Raw genomic sequence first — 19,117 nt, forward strand, 5'->3', positions numbered from 1 at the left:
TTATTGACATAGCTACGATTTGTTTTCTGGAGTTCCCCAAGAAAAACAGTAGATGAAAGTCCATAATAACCAGAGATCTAACAGGTCAGAAAAACCTCTATTGTAATTCATTCTTTACTACTTGCTTAGAAGTCACCAAAAGGAAGCCTTTAAAATGTCTTCTCTTGAATTCCACTGTTTTTTTTCTTCCCAAACAGAAATCCACCTCTAACTAGGTAGTCTTCACAACTACCAAAGACTGCATTTTCAGCCTGGCATGTTGTGAATTAGACATGCAACTTGCATTATTTCCTTACTGCTAATTGGAGTTGTGTGCCCAATTTACCACACACCACACGCTAAAAGGTTCTTCCTCTCTCTGTAGCTCTCATGCTCTGTGTCTTATTTTAAGGATGGTGAATGGAACATACAAAAATATATTGCACTATCTAAAGGCTTAACAGTATTTTACTTACATAATAAGGATCATTAAAAAAAAAAGACAATTCTTCAGAATGCAAAAAAGAAAAATGTTTTATTGCAAAATCCTTCTCCTTCTGACTGTAAAATTTCCATAATATCTGAGGGGCTAGCAACTTCAAATGCAGGATGAAGAGGTAGAAGACTTCCCTTCATCACCTCTTCTCCTCAAAACTGCATCTTAAGCTACATGCTACTCAAAAATTAGTAAAAAAGACAAAATAAATTAACTGATAAGTGGTCAATATATATTTGTAAGTAGCAAGCTGTTTTCCCACATGATCTACCAGAATTTGAATGAAAACAACAGGAGTCTGAGAAGTGGTAATAGTATATATATGGTACTTTCTGTACTCATACTTGATAGAAACCTTGGACTCTTCTTTATATCAAACAGCCAAACAAATCTAGAAAAACCAAACAGCAGTAATTCCTTACACGTTGGAAGACAGATACCATTTCATTCTCTCTATCCTGGTGTCAGGCCCAACACACTATAAACTGGATCACTGAAATTAAACTAGGATTAAAAATAACCACCTGTGAGGCTGTGTGCACATTGATGAAAGAATGTCTATGAATGAAAGTGAGTATACTCCCTGACTTTAGAGCAAGACTAATTCTTAGCAATACAACAAGAAAATGCAGTATTTATCAGGGAGTGAACAACCCCCAAACATTATCCCTGATACAACTTCACACCTTCTGGCCATATACAATCATAGTAAAGTGCACAGATCTCACCAAGGACCATTTGAATAGACCTACAGGGAAGAGTCCATGATTTAATTCTCTAAATCAGTTTACTCTCTTGATAAAAACAGGGCACATGAGTGTGTTTTCAGGTGCAACAGAATAAAGATAAACTGCAAAGGCCTATGATCACAGGGCTTCCTGATCCCAAAGTAGGCCAAGGAATAAAGGCTTTGGCTGCACAATTTTTCCAGGTGCTCAGATGAGGGATACCATAACCACTTCCACAGCAGTCACCATGTTCCCCTCACTGTTTTGGTCCCTAGAGCCCTGGTCAAATGCCTGCTTCCTCCAGGAAGGGATCTGTGGGATAACAGCATATCAAAACCATAAAGAAGCTTCAGTATAATCCCATGGATCCGTACTGATTACACTACTGTCATCTGCCACATCTGCTTTCAAGGCTCTTTTAAAACAAAGAGCAATTCAGTGTCACCATGTGGAGGACTAAGAACCTCAACTCTTCCCACAAGAGTGGCTCAAGTTTAGCAGCAGAGATGAAGGCCTAGGTCTGAAGTAGAATACACTGACTTCTAGCTGCTCACTGAAATCAACATATTGATGGGAAATTAGGAAACTGAATACTTGACTGAATGTTAGCTCAAGAGGCTGTTCTATATTTGATCTGCAAGTTTAAAATGGCAACAGGCATGCGTTTCCCACAGCTGCAATTCATCAGCACAAAACAGCTGTCATCTCATGCAAAGAAATCAGAAGTCTCTAAGGTAAAACAGAAATGCAATTAGTTTGCATTAAGTCCAGCCTGTTAGAAGTGCAGCATAACATAAATTACATGTCATTTGAAACTCTAGGTTTAAGAGATTGCTGCAACAACTGAAGATGAATTCAGGATGTAATCTATTTCCTGAACAATTTTCACAGATTATTCACATATCCAAACATACCTCATTTACAACCTGGAAAAGTAAGGAAGACTAAAGAAGTCTTTACATATCTATTTCTTGATTAAAAGTAGCACTTTCTCATACTGTCATCAGGCTCTCTAATTTGTAACTTGCTGAAGATGTCTCCCTCTCTAATAATTCATAAATTTTGTATTGATCTTTCTAGAATCTGATTGTTTCACTACTCTGAATGAAGCTACAAGGAAAGGCAAGAGTTATCAGCAGTTAATACACTGAGTCTTAGGAACACACCCTCTGAAGAATACAGTCCATAGGGCCAAATTGTACCTTTGTCATCCATGAAAAGTTCCATACAAGTAAAAACAACATGGGATTTTTTGGAAGTTAACTATAATTCATATTTGTCCAGGTATATGATTAAATTAAAAGAACTTGTCTTCAATGTAATCAAGATTTATTTTCAGTTGTAAAGCAGGTGCCAGACTGATACAATTGGAAATTCAAGCTCAGTATTTAGAGAAGATTCAGCATTTTTTCAAGAGGTTTTGGGTTTTGGTATTTTTTTCTTTTTTCTTCCAAGGTCTCTTGATTCAGCTCAAATACAAACTGCATCCCTTCTTTCTTAAAGCGAAAGAAACAAGACAGAATTCAGAAGCTGTCTTCATTTCATTGCTGGTCTCACCACTTAAATTGCTGTCAAGTCTACCAACTAAATTGGTATTTTACACTGTTCAGCCCCATTGCCTACTAACATCTGGCTGGTGCTCCATTCACATAAATTCCAGCTAACTATTTGCAGATGAAGGATCCAAGGAAAATTTTAGAAAGGTCTGTGGAATCTACTGCTAACCACATCACGTTTTTGAGACTGTGGAAACCTTACCTATTTAGTTTTATTTAAAAAGTTAACTAGAATGTTTGTAATAAGTAATGACATTTTAATTATGCACAGTGTAACAATGATGAGCATTCACAATCAAACACCCCATTTAAATTGTCAGATGCTACTTTAAGAACCTTGCTCCAAACTTGCGGGCACACCTTAACACATGCTACAGCCCAGGCACATGCTCTCTCGGGTTCAGATTCGTATGTGAATATAACTCAGACCCACATGCAAATTGCATGCACTCATTCAAGTCAAATAGAAGAGCCAATATCCAATTTACATGCAAAAATTAAGTTTCCAGATACACAAAGGCAGACATAAGAAACAGCATGCTAAGTTTGGATGCACAAATTTTAACCAAGTTTCAGTCATCGAGCAAATCTTCAACACAGCAGTACCACATTCTAATAGCAAATAAATATAAAATTAGTAAAATATTTGAAGGTATTCCAAGGGTACCATCTTCAGTGAAAAGGATGAACTTTTTATTTTGTCTTTTTTCCCATTTATTCCAACATAATGGTTAAATAACTGTTATAAACCAAAACAAATGAGCAATTGACTCAAGATATTTAGAATTTAAATCCAAATTACACAAACCTGCATTTTGTAACAAATGTTGATAAACGGGACGCTAATATAAGAAGTTTTTTAAATTATTCTTGTAACAATTCATTATTTTTCAAATAGCATGGCTGTTTTAAAGCCACTGCTAAGAAGTTCAGTAATATATCACATTCTAATGAGCTAGTAACGGGAAGAGGGGGCAGAAAATGGAAGGTAACACAGTCACTTACATAACAATAACCAAAATCCCTAACTGAAAAAAGTAGTTTTAGCCCAAATATTCATTCTGCTCCCTTTTCTTTCTTCTTTTTTTTCTTTTTAAACTGGAACATATTGGTATATTTTGCAGATGATGCTTTATTATTTTTTTCAGCATATACGGGAAGGTCAGAGACTCTTTAAAATACAGCTGCTTAAAACGGAACTCTGATTCAACCATACCAGCACAAAGACCTCTACTATCATTAAAGAAAAACCCAGACATACATAGGATACAAATTCGACACATATTGTACAGCCATAGCAGAAAACCCTTTTAACATTCAATGTCCGGTTTAACAACCACTGCTATTCTTCAAATACGTTTCCATTACTATTGATCACACTTGCAAAATTCATTAAAACTAGTCCCATTTAAGTCCAGCACTTACCACTACCTAGTCTTAGAAGCAGTACATCCTGGAGTCTCCTGTTCAAGTCTCTGAGCTCTTTCATTTCTGACACGAGTGCCCCATACTCCTTTAGCTTCTTTGCCTGTTGCACAAGCTGTCTCCGCGTTCTCTCAAGCTCCTGTTGAATGTGTCTCATTTCTTCTTGTTGCTGTTGGTAACTCCTCAGCAATTCTTCATACAGAATCCGAGGAACTACAGCATCGTCCATGTTGTTCATGCCTTCCGAAGTCTCCATAAAAGCCTCTTCAGGGCTGGAACTATTACTGAGACTCATCCCATTCTGTTTTTCAAGGCGAGCAACAACTGCTTCAATGCTTTTGTGCGTACCTTCACTTTGTTTCCTCCCATCTTGTCTCTGCATGTTAAAATAAAAAAATAAATAAATTAGGAGCGCAGTAAGATATAATAAAATCAAACTTTTACAGACTTGAGAACTGTTAATATTCTTATTCTTGTTTTCCAGAAAAAGCAATACAAAGTCTGCCTGCAAAAACATTGTGTCTAACAGATTCTTGTGGATATACATTGTAACCGTCATGCATGTGTAATTCAGCTAAATGCATATACAAACTTCTGAGGCACTTAAAGGCCTTTCTTTCTGCATTTGTGCAACACTTGCAAGCTCCATGTACGTACATAGGTCACTTGATTCCATATATAAAGATAATTAATTTCTTCCAAAAAAAGTGGATCTCGATCTCTTTTCCTTTAAAGTTTACCCCTAACAGATTTACAACAGCAATTGATTTTCTGATAAGAGAAAGACTCAACTATGTGCTATGTTTGTCACCTGTAATGACATCAGAGACGAAAGCAACATACCATATAAAGCTCTTTTGTGAACAGGGGGCTTGTGCTTCCCACACTTTGGGAGACAAAACCTTCTCTGACTATTCCTCTAGCACATTCACCCCACTGCCTGATGCAAGTGACTGAGTTAACACTATCAGCAAACACTGAAAGGGAATTGAAAACACAGAAGTTGGAGACAGAAGGTATCATCCAGCCTCATCTTGGTCATCAACTCATTCCTTCTATATTAGTACTGCATTGCAGAGGCTTTGTGTCCTTTGAACTCTCAGCCAAAATTTACCTTCAGTCACCTGAACAAACCCTACAAATTAAAGCACACCTCTTTTCTGGGGCCTGGATAGTGGTATGTGACAGTACGGGTAAAAGTCCCTAAGTTTTATTGGCCAAATATGGAAAAAGCATTTGAACTTCCAAGTAATTGCGAGGAAAGCAAATGTAGCTCATAGGTTAGAGACAAGAAGCTGACACTGTCAATTCCCATACCACCATATCCATGAGTAATGTGGCAGAAAATGAGAGTATTTGATGTTATGCCTGCTCCACGCATGTTCACAAAAAAAAAAAAAAAAAAGCTGGCCCACCAGAAACGTACTAGCTTCATTCCTGCAGCTGCAAAACACATGAAGCCACAGAGCAGTATTTTATTCTGAAGGTTGGCAGACTTTTAAAGAAATCATTTGATATAAAAATACATTTACATAGTGGGTTTCTGGCATCTGAACATAAAAAGGCAACTGGCAGTTATAATGGAGGGATGCATTCCTGTCAATTTGTCTTCTCACCCACTGCTGTAGTTGGGAAGTGTCAGAGCACCCCTTCCAATTCCAAACAAGCAGCGCACAACAGGTCACAAGTACCACCAAGAATGGCTGCTCGACCTTCATATAACCGGTAACTTTTGAAGTGTTCTGGGCCAAAGTGGAAGACCATTGTTCCAAAAATCTCAAATGGCAATTAAACTGTGCAGACGATATAAACAGGAAAGTGTTCGATGGCACATAAATCAAGTTTTGAAAACCCACACCCCACCCCCCCTACACAATTTGACCCAATTTCACCAAACACAGTGTTTTAAGGGGATCAAAAGCAGGCCTGGAATTCTTAAGCTATGACATCTGTATATGCCCCAAGCACTTCCAAAACAAAAAATAATAATTTAAAAAAATATAAAAAAAAAAAGAAAGGAAAAAAATTCAAAAAAAAAAGGAAATACTTCAGTACCTTACTGTGTCTAAGCTCCACATCTTCTTCCCCATAATCTGTAACCTCCCCAGCTTCTTCTACGTGATTGAGAGAGAGTTTGGGGATTTTAATTTTCTTCTGCATCACACTGTTCTCAAGGTCAGTTTTGTCCTCTAAAATGTATATTAAAAATAAAATTTTGTTACATTAATCAGTATTCTTACTTCCAAATACTACATGACTTAGGCAAGACCAGTTAAAAAAAAAAAAACAAAAACAAAACCAAAAACCTCCCATGCTTCAATCCCCTCATAATACTATGATCAAATTAATCCATGGTGTAACTCAACTGATGCCCACTGACAATTCTAGGGTTTCAACAGGGGATCAATCTGGCCAAACACAACAATAAATATTGTAAAATGCCAAGCTAAATTCATGCGAGTGGTCAAAAGTGTCAACGAGTAGCTTGTACTATCACTAGAATAAGAATTAAAGATGCTGTAAATAAAACAACTACCTAAAAACCATCTATATTGCTTTAAATTTTGTTTACCAACAGTGTTTTCATATTTATAATCTGTCGCTGCAGTTCAAACTCTGCTTAGGTTTAAAGTGAAAATAAACTTGGTAATTCATCCTATACTCTAACCATCATCTGTCAGCAGTTCAGATCTATCTGCACACACAGCAGATTCTGCTGTTCTGGAAAGTGCAGGGCTGGAAAAGGCGATGCTGCAGGATAGGTTGAAAGGGCATTACAGAAAAGTCACATATGGACCAAATCTGTAATAAAATTACTATACGACCCCTATTTCATTAGTTTATGGTACTAACCATTTTCCTTTAGATACATAAGCCAATAAATGCTTATATTAATATTTGAATCTCCAAAAAAAAAAAAAAAACTAAAATATTTTCAAGTCTGAAACATTCTAAAATATTTCAAAATAAAGTATTTCAAAATGTTATTCTTAAAATAAGCTTGAAATATTTTAGTATTCCTGAAAAGGTGCAGAGGGGTCAGTGCATCAAGAGTATCTCCCCAAACATGACTGTGATCTGTACAATTCCTGCAGAGTAGACATGGTCTTAAAGATTCACAAGTTTGGCTGCCTGTTCAAGACACTGACCAGGAGAAATGCATTTAAACTCTGAAGTGTTGTCTTTGTACACTGAAAGTTTATGAGTAAGAAAACATTTTGAGTCTTCTCATCCACCTGCAAACTGTATTTCACAAAATGTCCTGTGAATATTTTTGAAAGTGCCAATGAGGATGGCATTTGTGAGTTCTTAGTTGCACTGACTTTTGCTTTCTCAAATTAGCATCTCTCCACAGGACCTCAAAATGGTTAGTGTTGACAGTGTAGAAAAGGGAAACAAAGGTAAATCACTGTTTAATGAGGAGCAAGGCATTCATTAGAAATGAATTACACAGATGAATGCAATCCATTTTGTTACAGATAGAAATGGATCTCTTGTAGGCAAATGGTGATATTACAGCCCAAGGCTATGTAAAGAGAATAGGCACAGAACATGCAGAATAAGACATTAGACAACCTGAAACGAAATGCAGATGGTAGCAATAAATACTAAGACAGATGCAAAAAGAAACAGATAAACAACAAAAAACAGCTAGGCTTATTTTAGATCATTCTCCATTCCCCAGAGCATCACGGATGCTTATCCTAGTAAAACAAAAAGGCAATCCAACTGTTTCAGTTTTGAAAAATAACCCCCTATGTTTTCATTTATCTGGAAAACGTAGGTTCATCAGAAAAGTGCGGTAACCCAATTCTATTGTCAGAGAGCAGAGAAGAAAGTAAGAGCCCTTCTTAGAAAAAAAAATATAAGTTTACAGACTAAAGGACAGACTGAAGGATATCGGTATCTTCTTGGAAGGACAGAAATTTAAGAATAAATAAATCCATATTGAATGAAAAAAGCTACAACCCAACAACTTTTTCTGTGGCTATGTATTCTGGGGTATCTGATAGATTAAGGAATCCTTTGTTAAAACACGTTCTCACAGTTCCTTAGAGAAAGAGCAGCACACACATGCTGCAGAGTCAGCTTCCCTAGACTGCTTTGCCAAATCATCTTCCACAGAACGTGCAGATGAACTCCTTCTATGTTTAAAGAATGCAGATCAGTTTCTGTGCTCCAAAATAACCCTTGGCCTCACAAGATGGACACAATCCAGTTACTTCACATAGTTAAAAAAATTGTCTGCTCACAACTAGCTGAGGTCACCAGTAGCCAGAACTCCATGCAAACTGGAAATGGACACTAGCCATCCTTCCCAGGGCCAGTGAAAAGCAAGTATTGAAACATTCATGGGAAGGGGGCAGAGAGGTACATGTGCAGACTACCGTAGAAGTCAGCAAATACTTTCCAATTAATAAAACAACTTTAAAATAAAAATAATTTGGAAGAACACAAATATTTAGGTTATTTTGGGGTTTTTTGGTTGGTTGGTTGGTTGATTTTTTTTTTTGTTTGTTTGTTTGTTTGTTTTTGTTTTGTGGGGGTTTTTTTAAGTCAATTTATAAAGGTTCAGTGCATAAAAAGTGTTCTTAGCAACAGAAATTAAATACTTAGTTGGGGGTCAAAGAAAACATTTAAAATCATCTGAATTCTTCATTCTCTCCACTCTCCTCCCAGTTTCTCAGTTTGCCTATGAAATTTATGTTTGCAAAACTTCACTGGTGGACTGAAGGTCCTTACAAATGCTTAGTTTGTACATCATTGGTTTCTAACTATCAACACTGTTCTCTTTCATGTTTGGCAAATCTCTTCATTTGACTTTTTGATATTACTGCTTAACCTGTAAATGAACCAGTAAACTGAAGAAAGGAATTCTTTTTTCCCCACACAAAATTTGAAGAAACAATGGTATAAATGAGTTTATATAATTTAAAGCTAAGGAACTTTTAATTTAGTCAATGAGCAAATAATTTCATGTTCCTCTGCCTTCCAACAACAATACAGAAAATATTTTCTTACATATACTCTGGTCTTTGTAAGCCTATTTACATTTAACACAATTCATCCAGTGTGTTGGATATGAAAAGGCCTTTTGTTTTATTCTGTTTTTAAAAAAGTGCATTTCTAACTTCTGTTGTCTTCTGCATTAGCTGCAGATAGAGCCAGAAAAATCTCATTCTGAATTTGAGGCTAATGCAGGAGTACTGGCTCTTGTTCTGTAAATATTAATGGAATTTAGGACAGGGCAGGGGGGGAGAGAGGGGAGACCAGGGGGAGGGGTAGGAGGAACATGAAAGTGCATTTAGAGCAGTTCTTAGGACTCTTGTCTGTTGTTGTGCCAGCTGACAAAAGACAGGTACAAAAGAACAATGCAGCAAAAAGCAAAACATGCACAATTTTGAGCCAGAAGAAAGCCAGGTTATGAACCAAATGGCTGGACAAGCTGCAATTCAGTTCCGGAAGCTACAGACCATGTGAATAGAGAAGGGCAGCCCTAGAAACGTAGCTCAGAGCCTGTCTTTGTAATGACCAAAATCATTTGTCTAGACTTTGTCCCCAGTCATTTAAACCTTGCTAAAAGTTAAAAATTATACCTTCCCTTAGGTGTCTATGATGAGATTGTCATCAAGTTGTGTCTATTGTTTTTCCTATATATGGAATAAGTGGTTCAGCAATACTGGTCACTGAGAAACAGCATTTAACACACCTAATTAGTTGTTTGTAACAAAATACACAGGGTAGAAGCACACTTCAAGAACGGACAGCATTGGTTCTCTCATTTAAGAAGGAACATTCTGGAAGACACATGTAAATTAGGAGAAATTGCTTTTGGACACAGTAGCCATAATTTCAGACACAGAATACTGGATTCTGTGATTCAGTATTCAGAATAAAGCATGCTGGAATAACTGTACTCCAGGAAAATGTCAGACTTTGAGAGATCTTGCCACTCAACTCCTTGAGGTACTGAAGTACTGGGCTCAAGAGCCAGTGCACATGATAGCATCTCTGCGCATGCAGCCACCTCCCAAAGTTGTTCAGGTAGTAAGAAGAAAGTGAACTGCTGAAAGATTTCAGAGTAGCTGGGAAGACATTTGGCCTCAGCAGTGCTGAAAGAATGAAAAGCCAAAAAAGCAACCCTGCATTAGAAAATCTATATCAACTAGCAAAGGATAAACCATTCTTGGAATGTTTTCTTCAGTCAGGCCTTCATCTCAGTGTCAGGATGGGTTGATCCAGGCCAAAAGGTAATAGCTTTAAGTCTGAAGCAGCAGGGAACTGAGGCAGACAAAGTGACTTTAACAGGGCAGGAAGTGAGTTGGTTGAATTCAAGTAGAAACATGTTAGTACTCTAAAACTGAAAATGTTATCACGTGATGTAGAATAAAACTATGGAAATCTCAGCCTCCTTAAAACATTCCTTACTTTCTAATTTAGAAGTAAGGACTGAACAAACTAATCCCTTCAAAAAATAGTTCAAATGCTGATTTTTTTCCACCTTTGGAGTAAAAGTTGGAAAAAGAGAGGAATAGAGCTCTGCACTCCAAATGAATGAGGGATGGCAGGTCTGGGATCAATCCAAGTAAGGGGCTTGGCAATGCTATAAATCTTACAGTAATAAAACGAAAGAACCTTGAGCAAAATTTGTCCTTCCCTTAAGCCTTCAAAAAAATTCCACCCCTTGTGAAAAATGATATACTGATAGATGAAAAAATTTACCATCACCCTTCCCATTTCCAGGCATATACCCAACACATATGGACACCACCTGTACAAGATTCCCCCCACACTGCTGCACTGAACTGCTTTGCTACTGATTTAGCCAGGTTGCTTCTACAGAGCAGATAACGTCACCTGCCTCGGCAGGTTGTGCATCGGTTACAGTTCATAAAGACACTTAAGAACCAAAGCAAAAAACCCACAACCAGCATACTTGGTGCTTCAAAGCAAATACACACACCAAGCACAATAGGGCATGGATTCCTAAGTGCCATTTAAACACAAATAAACAATAATCAATATTGATGTGACTGAGAAGGAAAACAGCATGATACTACAAGAAAAAAAAGCACCACCTAGTTTATTTGAAACCGGAAAAAAATAATTAGAAATAACTTTCTTAGCTAATTTAATGCAAACATTAAAGAAGGACTTTAACAGGAAGAACAGAAGAGATTTCAGAAAATGTTTAATGATCCTGTAGGCTCAGAAGATATTCAGGATACAGAGGAATAAAAATTTGTCTCATATAAAGTATCTCTGAGCTACTACTACACTGAGATTAAGACCACCACCAAAGAAGCAGCAGCTCAGAATGGCAGTAACAGACAACACAGGATAATGGGCAGCAGTAAAACAGCAAGTTTTCTGAAGAAGATGGGAGCCACCAAACTTGATGCAGCTAAAAGGGGGGGGGGGGGGGGGGGGGGGCGGTGCCAAAAGAAGGGTCAACGGGGTGCTGGTACAGACTACAGAAGAGCTTTGTTGGAAGGACAGAGAACAAGAGGATCATAGAAATAAACACAGGGCACTGTGAAAACACTGTATGAAGTATATTTAGTTGGGAAGAAAGGTAAAGTTGGGTGTAAGCAACAAAGCAGATGAAGTATAAGAGACAGCAAGACTTTGGTTTGGGAATGACAGAAAAGATTACTTCCCCCTCCCCACTCTAAAATCAAGAGAAATAACAAAAATTATAAGAAAATATGGAAGGCCATCCTAAGCATAAACTGAAAAAGATTTCTACTAATGATGTCAGAAAGGGAAGCTGAAAAAAATATAAGTGAGAAAAGTTAGGAATAAAAAGGTAGAGCCCAAAGTTGCCATCATCAGGGCTAGTAACACTCACCAAAATTTAAGAACTAAAGAATTCAAGTCCTCCAGCACTTCCCCAGAAGTGAAAATGACAATAACACACAAACAAGTGACTAGAAGAATGTTTTCAGAGCAAAAAGAAGAGTTAGCAAAGAAGTCAGGGAAGAACAACATATCAAGTAACACGGTGACAGGCAGAGCCAATAAGCACGTGAAGGTGAAGACATGCTCTTGAGGAACTGGCCAAAAAGGCTGTTAAATCTTGTGAAGTGAATTTCAATGAAGTGTAAAGAATAGGAAACAGAGTGAAAATAATTCTTAATCAAATTGAGAGAAGGCAAGATAGAAAGGTCTTAAACCTCCACTCGACGGGTTTAGAAACGATGAGTAAGAAGGATAATGTGCCAGAAGCCCAAATCAAGACTGCTTACTGATGATGGAGAGAAAGCCACACCTGTTTTGTACAAAGGTACCAAAGAAGGAAGAGAAAAATTAAGGAGCCAAACTCCTACAAAAGCAGAGGACGGATTATATAAACAAATTCTACCTCTTGAGTTCTGTCTGAAGTCCTACATCAAGACTGGCTCTCCCTCATTAATAGTCAATACAGTAATAAAAGTAAATTCACAGAGCATGGACCTGCTGCTCTCACAAAAACAAATCTACCACACCAGCTACTGAAGCAGCAAATGCCAAGGTCTGAATGCACACTTTTTCCTCTAGTGGAACAGAGACATTCAGTTTAACACTGCTAGGAGTGACAGTTATTGATATGGACTCCCATTTGTAATCAGATTTCCAACACACATGAAGACATTCAAATATTTTCAACATTTCTCCTTTTGCACGTGCTCACTTATCAGATTGTTCAGATTATTGAGCATCAGCCCAGATGTCAGACCTACACTGCAAGAAAACATATATTTCCTTTAATTTCCATTATTAATATGAAATTTATTTCTTAATTCAAAAGTTAATACAAAGTCCCTTCAAAAATAATTAACTAAAAGCAACATGGCTCAAAACTCATACAGCTAGAAATAATTATTATTCTTTTGTTAATCAGCAAAACTCTCCCATTTAATTTTTAGTGGTATTAGAAAAGTACTTGGCTGCAGTAGAAACTGATGGAGGTGGACAATTAAGTAAAGACAAGAAATTACACTGAGAAATGGGAAATCATTCTCTTTACAAGACTGAGGACAGTTTTAATCCTGGATCCAATATTTACTTAAATACTGACCTTGAAAAATTCAACCTTTCCACATCACAGTCCTCATCTACCCCACTGAAGTGTTGTGCAGATTTGTTAATATTTGTACAACACTCTGAACATGTTGAACACAAAGGATTAGAGCTATCATGGAACACCTCTCTTAATCCTTTATGAGACAAATACAATAATACAGTATTAACTTTAAATTAAAAATAAAAAACACTGAAAACAAGTAGGATGTTGAAATGCTACCCTTTAAATTTTTCCTCTGTACATACAAATGAAATTCAACTATGGCAATCATTTTTCAAAAGTTCAAACATGATAAATAATTTACAAAGAAACAGTTATAATAAAAGCTATTTCTTTCTTTAAAAGTTCAAAAGTTCATTTAAAGAGATGGTAAATCACAATGTCAGCTACAATTTGACAATCTGGCTGCCCTGACCAGTCATTCTGTATCATATTGTAAAATTATATTAGGACCAAACACCGATTATAATTTCATGATCACAAAGGCCACAAAGCCATGGAGATATTGCCTACCAGCTATTCAGCAGAAAAAGCAGATAAAGCAGCAGCCTACAGGGAACACTCCAGGAAGCCTCCGCAACTATCTCTGCCCAAGGAATGAGCCTGCTATGGAAATAGTGGGTAGATTTATGCATTTTTTAATTTACATATAAAAATTACAATGTGGTTGAGCCTCTACTATTTTTGAAGGGCTTCTTTAAAAAAAAAAAAAAAAAACAAATAATTGACTGACTGGCACTTAGGCAATCGACTGGGGAAAAAAAAAATATTTTACTGTTCAATTATGAAAACAAAAACACTAACTTACATTTTTTCCCCCTTTTCACTCCCCTGCAAATTTTAGCATATTTTAATTAGTGAGTGTTAGTTACCATAGCTACCATAACCATACTATCTTTGAAGTAAAATTTATTAAAATCCTGAAATTTATACTTTTACTGTATCACAGTTAGGCTTATACAACATTTACAAGCATAACTGGTGTTATGTGGTGCAACATATGTACTAAGATCTAGAGAAATAACAACAGTGTAGGTCACCTGCATGCTTTTATGTCGTAAAAACAAATAAGTGACTTCTGACTATTAGAGTGAAGCAAGAAGCAAATGTGATTGAGGAACAAGCAGGTCGGTTGCGAAGGATTTAAGACAAAATTATATATCTATATTTATTTATTTCCAGAATAAGCACAGTGATACAGGAAAAGAGAAAACTAAATAGAAGGGTAAAATCTCCTTGCACCGATAAATCCCAGCTTTTTAATTCCTTTTTACTGGCACTTTATCCTGATGATGACATATAGCTATCACCACTATCATAAGGATCACTCCAAGCCACTACTTATCAGATACAGTTTTAAAAGTTCCAAAAATTTTTGCTGCCGCCATTTAAGCTTTGCATAAATGTGCCATATTAAGACTTCAGCATTGAACAAAGAGAAACGACAAAAAAAAAAAAAAACACATCACAAAAGTTGTGCCTTTGTACAAGCCTTTCATACCTCACATACTCTCCTACAGTAGAATTTAGAAGGGGAAAACAAAAAAAACAAAAACAAAAAAAAAACAAACCCCACACACTCTTCATCTTAAAAGAGTTAAAAATAAACCAGAAACGGATCAAACACAAAATGAGTGTGAAATTTAGCTTTATATATTCTTTACGAATACTGTCACACTTCTATTCAGGACTGCGTTTAAGAGTGTGATGTACTCTGTTACGCAAATTGATTTGGTGAACCTCTGCTTACAGCCAGATCTTTCACCTGGTGAAAAGGTAACAGCAGAGGCATGCTAATTAAGTATCTAACAAAGTAGGCCATGCACCTCAAATACCACAGTAGAAAGTTTTTTTTAAAAAAATAAATTTAAAAATTCACATTTTGAACAAGGTTACTTCAGCACTGCCTAACCTGCTGGGCTTGCTTTCAATGACCACGGAGGGCCATTCCCATGGCAGGACCTGAGGCACAGGTACAGCAGGCAGCACAGTTAGGAAAAGCCGGACTTGATGCTCAAGGGCAGTCACACACAAGCTCATCCACAGATACTCCAGAACTATTCCAGGAAAAATCAACCAAATTAAAAAGAGTCTGTGAGGAACCACTACCACCACTGGAAGGTTTCCTACAGCCTCCTCCTGGCACTTCCTTACTCTGGGCAACATTTGGGATGACACCAAGGAGTAGATGCAGGCGTTTTGATTTCTTTTCCTGGTGCCGTTTCTCCCCAGGTCCCTGTCACACACCGTATGAGCTGCATATCATGACAGGGGATAGACCTAGAGCTTTCTAGGAACAAAGAGTTAGCAAATGCTGTCCCTACCACAATAGTTCATTCAGTCTACAGACCGCCCTGGGCAAGGAAATGTGACATGTTGACTGTGTATGAACATGGGATGGAGCATGAGTACACAGTGGCCATGGCTATGACCTGCTCTACGTACTCCAACTCCCCAAGCTGCCTGAATAATGCAAGAAAAAAAAAAAAAAAAAATGCACACAGAAGCACAGGACTACAGAAATACCAATAAAAGCTTTAAGTTAATGTTACACATCAAGACCACTTCCTGACCCTAATTTTGTACATTCTTCATGTAATCTAAGATCTCAGCTTGTAAATTTTGACCTATTCCAGCACTTGACAAAGGGTCTCTCCTCCATTGGCTATCCATAGGCAAGAAGCCTGGTTCAGTTTCTTAACAACCTTATTCAAAACTCAATCCTAGAATAATTTAATTTAAAATTGTTCTGGGAACAGATTTTGCATCTTTTTGAAATACACAGCAAATTACCTCACCATGAACTGTACAGGATTTTAAAGATTTTAAAATCACCTAAGCTATTTTAGTAAGTGGAACATAACATTTCATAAAGGGGCAAAAAAGAATATGCATGCACACAGATATTAACAAATCTGCTGTGGCAGCTACAGAATTGCTGTGAGAATCCAATGGAGATATATTTGTTATGATTTTGTGGGTGTGAAATATTGAGGGCAGCAGCTAGAACAATTGTTTACTGTAGTCAGGAAAGAATGCCTCTAATTAGAAGTCACTATTAACTTGTTAACAAATGTAGCCCAAAGTAGTGAACTTTAAAAATTCCCTGAACCTCACTTCATTCCACCCAACACTCATCACTTTTGCAAAGCAAGAAAAGGCTCCAAGAGGGGCATCTAAGGATCATGCTAGCTCCTGTAATGTGCACATGCCTATAAACAAAATTCTGCTAGTGACTATATTGGACAAGGGGTGAAAACTTTGCAAGTGGCACACATACTTCAAGAACAGGGACCAGAAAAACAACTTTTCAGCATTCTGAGGAGAGCACATCAAAGAAGAAAAAAGGAAGGGTGCAGATGATCAGACTCACTCAAACTGTTCCTGAAAAGCAGTCTACCATTTTTGCATGCTCAACAAGAAAAACCAGTTAACACGCCACCTCAAATAACTGCTGTACGGTAAAACTCCAGACTTCTGAGCTATATTTTCCATTCAAGAGATAGATAAAATTATTCCTTTATTACTAAATAACATCAGTTGCCTGTTAACCAAACACTGAACTTGGGATGGCACAAAACATTCAATTTTGATATGCCTTCTATGGCTCTAAGATCTAGAACCGTCTTAGTCAGAGGTTAATCTTTCTGGTTTGAGCCCTAGTCTTTGGCTAACTTTTGAAAAAGGTAAAGGTTCCCAGACCAACACGTAATACCACTATCAGCAGTTCCCAACCATACACACACAGACACAAGAAAAGTGTACAGCTGCTGAGAGTCCATCTATCACTCTGCTGTAACACTGCTAGATATTGCTTCTTACTGAGGTATTCAAAAGAAGACAGTATTTATCTCTTCAACATACCAAGTCTATCACAATTACTTGATGCTGTGAGCATGCCTACCACACTTCCCTTTTTTATTTCTTTTTAAATTTGTGACACCTTTACAGCAGTGCTCTCTCCTCTGCAGCAACAGTAAGTGTACAGGCTTCCAACCATCCAATCTAACCACAAAGGATCAAAGAATTGCTTCTTGACTCTCTCAAATGACAACTGTTTCATGAATTCTTTACACAACCAATGCTCCAATAAAACTTTGTACTATAGGCATAAACATGTACCGATCCCTGTGTGAACTCCTACTTTGCAGGGGTAGAAGTTTGAAAACTATCTGAATTTCTTTAAATGTAACAGGAAAGGGAAAACTCTCCTCAAAAGAAAAAATCATGACACTAATATAGGTCTCTTATCTGTGTTCTTTCTCTACTCCTTGTTTTTTTAGGTCACTAGAAAGGAAACCCAAGTGGATCTGTTTCTCAGACTATGATTAACTCCCACTGCATGGACAGTGTTTGATCATGAAAATATATATAAATAGGTACAACTTTGCTTACTTGAGCAGCCTTCTTAAATCAGTGTAAGAAAATTGGGTGCCATTCAAACTGTAAAATAATACTGTGCAGGCTAAAAAAAAAAAAAAAAGATTAAATTTTTCCCCCTTATTGTTTTTTGTTGTTTGTTTAATTTAATATCTGTACCATGACTTTGATCCTGAAGCCTGATCCTAATAGTGATTCCTTGGATCAAAGCAGTAAATCCTTAATGCTACTGATGTAGGAATTTGTGCAGGTTAAGGGTGCCTCCCAAAAATTCAAAATCAATTATGTATATTTTAGATATAAAAGCAATTTTATATACATTATTTACCTTACTACTAAGGTAGGCTGGAATCCTTTAGAATGAAAAGTTCTATCTCGGTATGTGAAGCATTACTGCAGACTTGTAAAATTATTTTTTAAACCAAATGAACAGTTTGAATAACATCAGACTTGTAATGTTTGCCATAAAAAAGTTCTCATAGTCTGTAAAAATAGAGTTGGTCGCTATAAACCAAAAATTGTGCTCATATGTCTTTGTGTAAGATCAACTTTTCTCCCCAAGGTTTTTAACTGTAATAAAACCAAACACTAATATTAAAACTGTGAGGAGAAAGTGACAACTGTAAAAGTAAGTAACCCTTTGTATACAACATATGTTTAATTTAATTGTGGTATTTTTACATGGTGCAGGGTGAAAAGAAGAACTGAAGTAAGGATTCATTTGGTGTTCAGGTGAGAAGTCTTCCAAGCATGTAAATTACAGATCTAGTCAGATATATTGAGATGTGCCAGATGGAATAGATAGCTGTATGTTTCTTTGTGTTCCTGGCTCGGCAGGAGAATTTCCTATAGAAATTAAAATCTCTGGGGAGCAATTAGTGCAAATCACTAATACAGGTAACAAGTCTTGTTCTCTGGAGGAACCAGCATATATTGGTTTGCTCTGGGTCAAGTGAGATGAAACAAAGGGAAACGCTACATAAGAGCACCTTTCTTCGGTACATACAGGCTCTGCCCGGAATGAGGGAACTGACAAGGCAGATGCACTTTCTGCTGGAAAACTGAGGCAACCTGGTAGGCTCAAAATGGGAGCAAAATGCCTGTTACTACATATTTCTCTGAAACACTTCGGTTATGTTGAGATGAACACAAGGAATAGAAAGGGCACTGCTGCTGCAGTTGCCCAGTGAGAACAAGGAAGGTGAAGTCCAATGGGATGCCTTTGAGAAGAGACCAGGCAAACCCTGAATGCTGACACTGCTGCCTTCCATGTGCAGGTGTGACAGGTAACTTGCAAGAAATGCTTCTTCTAACCAACTCTCCTCTGCTATAGACAAGGCAAACAACACACGGCCGGGCATAGGACAACAAAAAACTTTGTGGGAGAATCCACTCCTCTGGTGTAGGCTACCTCATTAGTTCTCCTCAACTCCTGCAGTTGCAAATACACAGAAATTGGAAAAGCTTTACAGAGAAACAACATATA

The 19,117-nt window shown here is 37.2% G+C and overlaps 1 protein-coding gene across 8 annotated transcripts in view; it reads right to left on the reverse strand.

The window, feature by feature from the left end:
- The window catches only part of BEND5 (BEN domain containing 5), a 960,999-nt gene that overhangs the window by 366,673 nt on the left and 575,209 nt on the right, over positions 1 to 19,117 (reverse strand). For 2 of the 8 annotated variants that reach the window (XM_032997230.1, XM_032997235.2), the window contains 2 exons: positions 6,240 to 6,373; positions 4,185 to 4,560 (listed from right to left, as the gene is read on the reverse strand). The exons of 4 other annotated variants lie outside the window; for them this stretch is intronic. In XM_032997230.1, the coding sequence (XP_032853121.1) occupies positions 4,185 to 4,560; positions 6,240 to 6,373 (510 nt within the window). The remainder of the gene's footprint in view (positions 1 to 4,184; positions 4,561 to 6,239; positions 6,374 to 19,117) is intronic. 2 more of the 8 variants (XM_042805589.1, XM_032997237.2) reach the window with 2 other exon arrangements.

Source organism: Tyto alba, unplaced genomic scaffold (assembly GCF_018691265.1).
Source record: "Tyto alba isolate M040663 unplaced genomic scaffold, T.alba_DEE_v4.0 Super-Scaffold_1000006, whole genome shotgun sequence".
NCBI lineage: Eukaryota > Metazoa > Chordata > Aves > Strigiformes > Tytonidae > Tyto > Tyto alba.